At 35.9% G+C, this 9,645-nt stretch overlaps 1 protein-coding gene across 1 annotated transcript in view; it reads left to right on the top strand.

Annotated features, from left to right (window-relative positions):
- The first annotated feature begins 1,175 nt into the window (after positions 1-1,175).
- Positions 1,176-9,645, top strand: part of Art8 (Arginine methyltransferase 8) — a 73,294-nt gene continuing 64,824 nt past the window's right edge. The window contains exon 1 of the mRNA XM_073968726.1: positions 1,176-1,279. Coding sequence (XP_073824827.1) covers positions 1,232-1,279 — 48 coding nt within the window. The 5' untranslated portion in view covers positions 1,176-1,231. The remainder of the gene's footprint in view (positions 1,280-9,645) is intronic.

Genomic DNA, 9,645 nt, shown 5'->3' with positions numbered 1-9,645 from the left:
AACACATTTCATTCATTTTTTCCATAAACTCTGAATAATTTTGCATTTTCAATATATTTTTATAGGTTTCTATTTTCAAAATTAAAGAGAGAGAGACATGTCAAAACAATGTTTGTGTATACAGACTTTCAGTTATTTGTTTCCTTTTTGTTTCTGATTTTTTACGCGATTTTGAACTAATGGACAAGAAATGTGTGTGGAATTAAGAAGGAAACACAACCATCTTCCTTCTGCATCTATATAATATGTTTAGTTCATTAATTTTCATTCATCCTTTTCCTTTTTTCTAAAAATTGTTGTGTTTTCAACAAATTTTTTAATTTTGAATTTAGACATGTCATAATTTATTTTTTCCATAAATTCCCTCATTTGCTAGGGATGGGACATACTTATTCGTCGTTCAGAGAGTATTTATAATCGAACAACGTAGAAAAATCGTCGTTCGTTCATAGAATTCTGTGTGGGGAAATACGTAATTTATTCGTAGTTGTGAGTTGAACAACGAATAGAGAACGAACGACGTACCGTGGAAACGGGCTATTAATACAATTAGTCCTTGGTCACACTAGAGTGCTTCATTGAAACAATTTCATGAAAACAAGGGTTCCTAGGCCGAGTTCCACAGTTAAGTGATATCATGTGGCCTGTTCCCGTACTTTATAAAGTGGTAAAAGTCGTAAAAGTTGTAAAAGTCGTAAACGATTTTCATATAAATTTTGTGTATGGGAACGCAAAATGTGTAAAAGTGGTAAAAATTGTAAAAACTTTTTAGTTCTGGAACAGAGCTATGAAGTTGCTGTAGTGGGCAACTCGATCTATAAATACCTAAAAGATTCAATGAAACCACTCTAGTGTGACCTTCGACTTATGCTAGGTTTACATTTACGAAATCCACTCGATTCAACTGTCAATTCCATTGCTCAAACGTCAAATGAAATCTCATCTGATATCCATTGGATTTCATTTGACGTTTAACCAATGGAATTGACAATTGAAATCGAGTGGATTTCGTAAATGTAAACCAAGCATTATTAAGAATTTTCAATAATTTCCGTCCAGATATTTCTTGGCGATTTTTTCTGGGGAAAAAGGCATATATTTAGGGATTTTTGGGGATGAACGACTCTGAATTTGGGGATGAGGCACAGAAAAATACTGGCAACACTGCACGACAGCCCACATTTCAGTTTGTTTTCTTTTATTAAGTCAACACGACACCACGCTGTTCAGAATGGAGGGACTGCAAAACACTTATTTTTCTGAATATGAAGATCTCGAGGTAATTGATTAACAACCACGGTGACTACCGACTAGCAATTAATGTCGTCCCTCATATCCCCAATTGAACACTTTTTTTATCCGCAAGCATTATGTGTTTGTGTTGAGGAAGAAACAAACCATTTGAAACGAAATTAAACACTAGTTGCGCTTTTATTTTGTTGTTATTTTGGGAGCAAGTTGAATGTTTTCATTAAGCTCTGATCGGAACCCAATTTTTTTCACAGGTAGGTCTCGTCATCCTGATAACAAATATATATAACATTTATTGCGGAAGTCCATACTTCCCGAGATATGGGCCTCTGAAGTTCCGAAAATTCCCTTGTTAAAGACCGACTATTTAGACAAAAATGTATGATTTTAAAGGAAATGTTGTTCCCGTTCCCTAGATTTGCATCTGTCCATAGGAGAAAGTCTTAAATCCCCGACCGAAGGCCGGCTATTTAGAGAAAATGTATGATTTTAAAGAAAATTTTGTTGCCGTTCCCTAGATTTGCATCTGTCCATAGGAGAAAGTCTTAAATCCCCGACCGAAGGCCGGCTATTTAGAGAAAATGTATGATTTTAAAGAAAATTTTGTTGCCGTTCCCTAGATTTGCATCTGTCCATAGGAGAAAGTCTTAAATCTCCGGCCGAAGGCAGGCTATTTAGAGAAAATGTATGATTTAAAGAAAATTTCGTTGCCGTTCCATAGATTTGCACCTGTCCATAGAAAAAGTCTTAAATCCTCGGCCGAAGACCGTCTATTTATAATAAAATATATGAATATTATTAAGCTTTACAGTAGTATCCATATTATCTTATCATTATCCGTTCAAAAATAGCGAAGTTACACACAAAGGAATATTCGAAACTTCAGAGGCCCATATCTCGGGAAGTATGGACTTCCGCAATAAATGTTACATAGTATATTTGTGATCAGGGTGATGAGACCTACCTGTGAAAAAAATTTGGTCCCGATCAGAGTTTAATGAAAACATTCAACTTGAGCCAAAAAATTAAATATTATTCATTTGACTTTATCACATTTTCCCTCCATAACGTTTTGAGGCACGATTTATGGTTGAAGAAATAATTCTGAAATTGAAATAGTAACCGGATATAAAGTACATCATATAAAACAACGTGAGTTAGGGATGGGAAGGTAAGGAAAACTGCTGGTTTCTTAAAGGCATACGATTTGGAGAGAATGGTCTATTTAATGACCTTTAAGGAAGGAGGAACATTCCTAGTTTGACTATAATTGTCCGATCGATTTGAATTTTTCACCATAGATCCCGATGCCCTGATTATGAAAATATAAAATTTTGCCTGCGGTCATAACCGGTTATCCGAAATTACGGGTAAAAAACCGGATATATAACCGGGTATTCCGATATGGGTATCAAAAGAAAGCTTAGGAAAACACCTATCCAGAAATGTAATATTTCCAGCTGTATGTAAACCGCTTACAATTCTAGAGCAAATTTTGGGTACGCGGGCAAAAGTTACTTTAAAATTGTAAGTATTCTTAAGTAGCCGGCCTTCGGCCGGGGATTTAAGACATTCTCCTATGAACAGGTGCAAATTTGGGCTACGCGGATTAAAATTTTTTAAAATTTGAAGTTTTCTTAAGTAGCCGACCTTGGGTCGGGTATTTAAGACTTTCTCCTATGGACAGGTGCAAATTTCGGCTACGCGGACAAAAGTTTCTTTAAAATTGTAGTTTTCTTAGGTAGACGACCTTCGGCCAGGGAATAAAGACTGTCTCCTATGGACGTGTTCAAATTTAAGCTACGCGGACAACAGTTTCTTTGAAATTGTAAGTTTTTTTCCTTAAAATTTTAATAATTACCAGAATTTTTAAGCCAAAAAAATACACGTTTTTCTCTAACTCCCAAGCCGGGTTTAGCATCTTAACAGAAAATAAATCATTAAAAAGGTGATATTTTAAGCTTTCATTTGATACACATAAAAATCCGGTTTTTTTTTTACCCGTAATTTCGGTTCAAATAATGCGATAACCGCTTATGACCGACGGCAAAATGTTGTATTTTCGTAATCAAGGCATCGAGATCTATCAATGGTAATAATTTCAGATTTATCCGACAGTTATAGCTAAACTAGTAATAAGCCGAATGATGAACTAATTTCTCCATTTTGCTTTTAAGTCATAAATACATCAATGCCTGATCATAGTAACTGGGAAACCGGAACACGCTGATGGCTTCCTTCAAGACAAAGATTGGATGGATTTTCTAAAAATGAAAACAGGCTGGGAGGGTAAACATTTATTATCCAAGTTCCGACTCGGTACTTCCGACTATTTACTGTTAAATAAAATCCCACTTTTAAACAACAATAGAAAGAGGAATGATAAACATACTAGTATCTGACTGTAAACTTTGAACCTACACTCTTCCCTGTCACAATAGTCATTTTTGCCCTCAACACAACAATATGCAGTCTGTCGCTAAAGTTAGTATGCAGCATTAAAATCAGAATATATTAGGTATAAAAATCACTATAACTTATTGAAAGCAACAAGCAATTAGTTTTATTTGATAGACACGAAGGTAGTCTTCGGTGATAACAATGAATTCTAATCCCGAAAAGCTCAACATTTATATCGCAAAAGTTAGTATGCACCGGAGAACCCTTGTGGAACCTGTAAAATTTTTTTGATATTTTTGAACAAAATAAAACTAAATCTCAAGATGATTAGTTTTAATGGCAGTTATAGTACTTATATTCAGTTTCATCAGAATTTGTATCAAATATAGAAATCAACTAGTATGTAGCTGAATTCAACTTTTAATTTTTATCTTCCAACAACATATTTTTAAATCATACATGTATTTAATTGTAGGTAGAAGGCCCTAGGTCATTGCCATTTTTTATTATATATAATAATGTTATTTTTTATTTATTGTTTCACATACATAAAAAATATTCTACTACTAGTACTTATATTGACAAATTCACCTCACCCTGGATCGTGAAACCCAGAAAAATTGGCCATCTATAAATACAGTCGCTACAGTAGTTGTATTTATAGATAGATGACCAATTTTTATAATTATTCTATTATAATTATATAATTTTCACATTGAAAGTTAATGACTTGAAGCTCCACCTTAAAATTCAATCATCACTTTTAACTTTAAGTTAACCGGAACCCTATAAATCTGTTAGTTAAATCCAAACTATAACAAAAGAAGACTAATAATAATGGGGGTATATAGAATAACAAAAGGCAATGACCTAGGACCGTCTGCCTACAATTAAATACATGTATGATATAAAAATGTTGTTGGAAGATACAAATTAAAAGTTGAATTCAGCTACTAGTTGATTTCTATATTTGATACAAATTCTGATGAAACAGAATATAAGTACTATTACTCAAAAATATCAGACAATTTTTACACGGTTCCACAAGGGTTCTCCGGCGCATACTAGCTTTTGCGATATAAATTTTAGGCTTTTTGGGATTCGAACCGTACATTTTCTAATGAATGCAAATATTGCGCACTTTTCATTGTTATCAACGAAGACTACCTTCGTGAGTTGAAAATCCCTCCGGCGATTTTGTTTTTTGATTTTTCTCATCTATGAACATTGTTTTTGTTGTAACAGTGTTTGTTAGGCTTAACTTTCCTTTACCGACCCACCTCAGAAAATTATGAAAAAGTTACCACAGATAGTGTTTTTATCACGATTCCAACCATGTATTGCTTTTGTTGCGGAAATGTATACTTCCCGAGATATGGGCCTCCAAAGTTCCACAAAGGCCCTAGTATAAAATGTTGGCAAACCACCGCAGAAAATTATTAAAAAATTACCACAGATAGTACTTTTTACATCGAATCCAATGAACATATTTAATAATTTTCTGCGGTGGTTTGCCAACATTTTATACTAGGGCCGTTGTGGAACTTTGGAGGCCCATATCTCGGGAAGTATACATTTCCGCAACAAAAGCAATACATGGTTGGAATCGGGATGAAAAGCGCTATCTGTGGTAATTTTTTCATAATTTTCAGCGGTGGGTCGGTAAAGGAAAGGAGTTCCTCAGAATCCGCAAAAACTCCGTCAGGAGAGCAGGAGGTAGTTTCCTCAGACTTGATCGTCTTCATCTTCATCTGATTTCATTGATGGCATGGCACTTCACCAAAACATGTTGAAAAAGGTTGATAATTTAGATTTGCTGAATTGAACGTGTTGACTTGGATTGATGCATTTTTCTTTGAAATAGTGTTTCGATTTTGTTGAGTTGTTGATGCTGAATTTTAGCTGTTGTTTTTTTTCGTACAGGGATTTGCAACATGTTTGATTCGTCGCAACTGGTTAACGATGACGTCGCTTTGTTGAAATTACTATTTTCCCATTTTGTAAACGCCGGAGACTTCCATTTCCACTCAGGAATTTGCACAATTTCTCCCAGGCTTATTTATTACTTGAATATGTTTTGTAATTGATTGCTGTTTTAAGAAAAAAGTGGCAACCTTTAAACCGATAACACGTATTGTTTCTCCAAACAAAAAATCATTTTTAATTTCGTGGTTTTTTTAATCAAAACTAATTCTCCGGGCATCCCATTTGCAATGGTGGATCCCGACCCTACTCCTTATGACGTGGCTCATGATGTCACGGAAGTTATTGCAACAACATCCAACATCTCACTACCGGTGTTAACAAATAAACAAATTACACAAACAAATCCCATCAAACAAAATGAACGCAAACGATAACGCTTAGATGGCGAAACATCCCCAGTCAACTTGGATGTTTCTGATCTTGCTCAGAGGTTAGCAAGTTATAACCCCAAAGATCAGAACAGATTTTGGTATTTTAGATGCACTGGCAGACATTGACATCGGAGTTTCTACTCCTGTCAGCAATACAAATTCGTCCAAACCGAAAGAAAATAACCCCAAAACAAAAAGATCATGGTGTCTCCCATCTTCGTCTTTAATGTCAACATTAAAACTCTAGTGGAGTCTTTAAAAGCAGTAATTCCAGAGTCTGGTCTTAGAATCAAAAACATCAACAAAACAAAAAGCAAATTATACTTTGCTGACCCAAATGTACACGCTTCAATGATGGCCATATTGAAGGCTAAAAATATACAATCCTACTCTTTCGCTCCAAAAGAGCACAAAAAGGTGTCAGTTATCATTCGAGGCCTTTATTCTTACTATAACGAAGGAGACATAAAGCAAGAGCTGGACATTCTTGTACCAAATACGGTGGAAGATGTCAAAAAATTCAGAACTCCATCATCTTTAAAGAGAAATTGGGAAACTGGCCTTTTTCTGGTAACCTTGTTTCCGGGCAAGAAAATTGGTGATGTTTCGCACATTGACGAACTTCAGCTTCAGGGAATAACCTGGGAGAAACCCAAAAAGAAGTCGGGTGAAATTCAATGTCACAGCGTTGGGGACACATTTCTCGAAATTGTAATTTTGCTTTCAATTGTGTCAAATGTGGTGTTCAACACCCCCAGGGGAATGTCAAAGAAAGAAAGAAGATACTTCTGATCCGCATTGCGTTGATTGCGGTAAACCCGTTCACCCGGCCAATTGGAGGGGATGTCCCTCATACAAAAAATATCTTCTTGCAAGGAAAAAGAAGATGGCCCAAGCAATGGAAGATAAGCTAGAGGCTCAAAATAACGTTTCAAGGGCAATAAACATGTCTTTAGCATCACCTGGAAAAGCTTTCTCCAGTTTATTCAGAGCTTGTCCTACAATTCGTCAGGAAAGCAAACAAAAACCTCAAATAATTCAAGATTTTCTTAAACTTCCACATATTTTCTGGAACCAGAAGAGCTCACTTTGGAACAAGAAGTTAAAATTTTCTTAAAGGAATATAAAAACATGCCTAAGGGTGAAGCGAAAAAACAATTTTTGTCGCTTATGAAAAAAAGTAAAAACTAATTATGGACCATAGGTCTCTTAAATTTTTAACTTCAATGTGCGTTCTCTAGTGGATAGAAGTCGGCAACTAGAACTAAAGAACATATTGCATCAAAATAACATCGATATTGCTTTCGTTCAGGAATGTCATCTAAGAACCAACATGCGGGTTAAAATTAGTGGATATTCTTTTGTCTATGATAACTCGCCCATTGGGGTTGCTATATTCATCAAGAACTCTATTCAATATAAGAGAAAAACTGTATCAGACCTGGGCATAAGTACTACATTCATAAGTATTGAAATGTCTCATAACAACGCACCAAAAAAAATACTTACTGGGATCAGTATATATCCCATGCAGTTTCCCTGTACAGAGACTTGAGTCCGATTTGAATAGATTAATTCAATTAACCACCAATTTCGACAGCTTCATTATGGGAGGTGATCTTAATTCCAAAAGTCCAACTTGGGGTGATGTCTGTGAGAACTCCAATGGAAAGGTTTTGCGTTCCTGGCTTACCGAAAATTCTATGGAAGTAACCAGACTATCGGATTCCAGCCCCTCTTACCCAAATGGTTCCTCTTATTTGGATAATTTTTTAATCAGTTCGCATTTGATCAACAGACGTTCCTCTAATTATATTATATCTACCAAGCCTACTTTCTCGGACCACTTTCCCATTAAGCTTGATCTTAGAGTTGATTTTACAAATATTGCTCTGAATTCGCCTCAATTTTTTACATCATTCAAAAACACCAATTGGCAAAACTTTCGTCGAGACATATATGCTGTTTAACATCAACTAATGCCGCCGATAAACAGGAATCTGCAGAATGATGAAATCGACGACGTAATCAACGAATTCAGCAGTCGGTTTTCCAGTATACACGATAGGCATTCCCAAAAAATTGAGATAAAGGATGGCAATCTCCCTTATTCAGACAAAATCAAGAATTTTCTTAAAATTAAGCACCAATGGCAACGGAATCTCAAAAGAATCTTTCATCGTTCGGGCAACAGGACAAGTCGTGAATATTCCATTCTTTCCAGCCAAATACAACTGTTGAAAGTAATAATCAAAGAGCTTGTCAACTTAGAAACTGCCCAGATCTTCAATAAAAGATTACATAAAATAAAGCCAGGACCGACTGCTTTTAAGGAAATATCCCGATTAACGGGAAAAAAAGTCAGCGTTCTGTCACCAGTTAAACCACGGTACCAACACAATCGCAAACAGCGCCGAAATAGCTGTTCATTTTAAAGATTTTTATTCATCGGTATTTGAAGGTTCGACATCATTACATGCTATTGACGATTGTAACTCCAGGGTGTTATCTTGTGTCAATTCAATTCCCCCTCATATTTACACCTTCGCCGATAACTTCAATGCTCTACAAAATCCGGACACTTTCCACTTCACTACATCTGAAAATATAAGAAGCATTATTATCAACACCAATTCAAAGAAATCGAGTGGTCCGGACGGATTTTCAAATTTCATCATCAAGAAATTTCCGGATTCCACAATTAATCTACTTACCTGCATTTTCAACAATTGCATAAACAACGGATATTTCCCCACTCAATGGAAAGTCGCCAAAATCATCCCCATCAAGAACAAAACGTCCAGTTGTAACGTTGATGACTTCCGTCCCATATCTCTTCTTTCGAATATTGGAAAACTATTCGAAGTGGTGCTGAAACAAAAACTAGATCAAGGATTCATTATTGACCCAATACCAAGTTACCAATTTGGCTTCAATGTTGGCCACTCCACGCAGCATGCACTTCTTAAGTTTCACAATGACATAATAACTCAGCTAAGAAGTCAATCATCTACAGTCGCCATTTCAATAGACATCCAAAAAGCTTTTGATTCCGTTTCTCACATCGGCATTTTATATAAACTGGTACAGCTGGGAACGGATCCTTTCATAATAAAAATCTTGAGAAGTTTCTTCACATCTCGAAAGTTTTTGGTCCAAATCAGGAATACAGAATCGACCTTGGGCCTTGTGAATCGTGGTGTTCCCCAAGGAAGTATACTGGCGCCATATTTGTTTAATTTGCTTCTCCATGTCTTCCCTCATACTCATCAGCACTCTCAAGCCATTCTGTATGCAGACGACTGCTTAATATACATATGCGCACAATTCATCACCTTCAACTGCGTTAAGCTTTGCCTCAAATCATCTCCCTATCATCAATGACTATTATAAAGCATGGGGCATCAAAATCAACGCCGCCAAATCAGTAGCGATTTGTATTTGCAATGCGTCTGGAAGGTGTAGAGATACCCTTCAAAACATCCTTAAAATATCTTGGTGTCTATTTCAACAGCCTCTTAAAATTTAATGGCCACGCTCGTTCCGTCATCCAAAAGGTAAAAGGAGTATTAGGGAGATTTGGAAACCTTTTCAATAGCAACTACTTACCGGTTGATACCAAGCTTTTCCTTTATAA

Source organism: Musca autumnalis, unplaced genomic scaffold (genome assembly GCF_047663935.1).
Source record: "Musca autumnalis isolate F117 unplaced genomic scaffold, ASM4766393v1 scaffold_2, whole genome shotgun sequence".
In the NCBI taxonomy this organism is placed as follows: Eukaryota; Metazoa; Arthropoda; class Insecta; order Diptera; family Muscidae; genus Musca; species Musca autumnalis.
The sequence above is the reverse complement of the archived record's forward strand: the minus strand, read 5'-3'. Positions and strand labels throughout refer to the sequence as shown.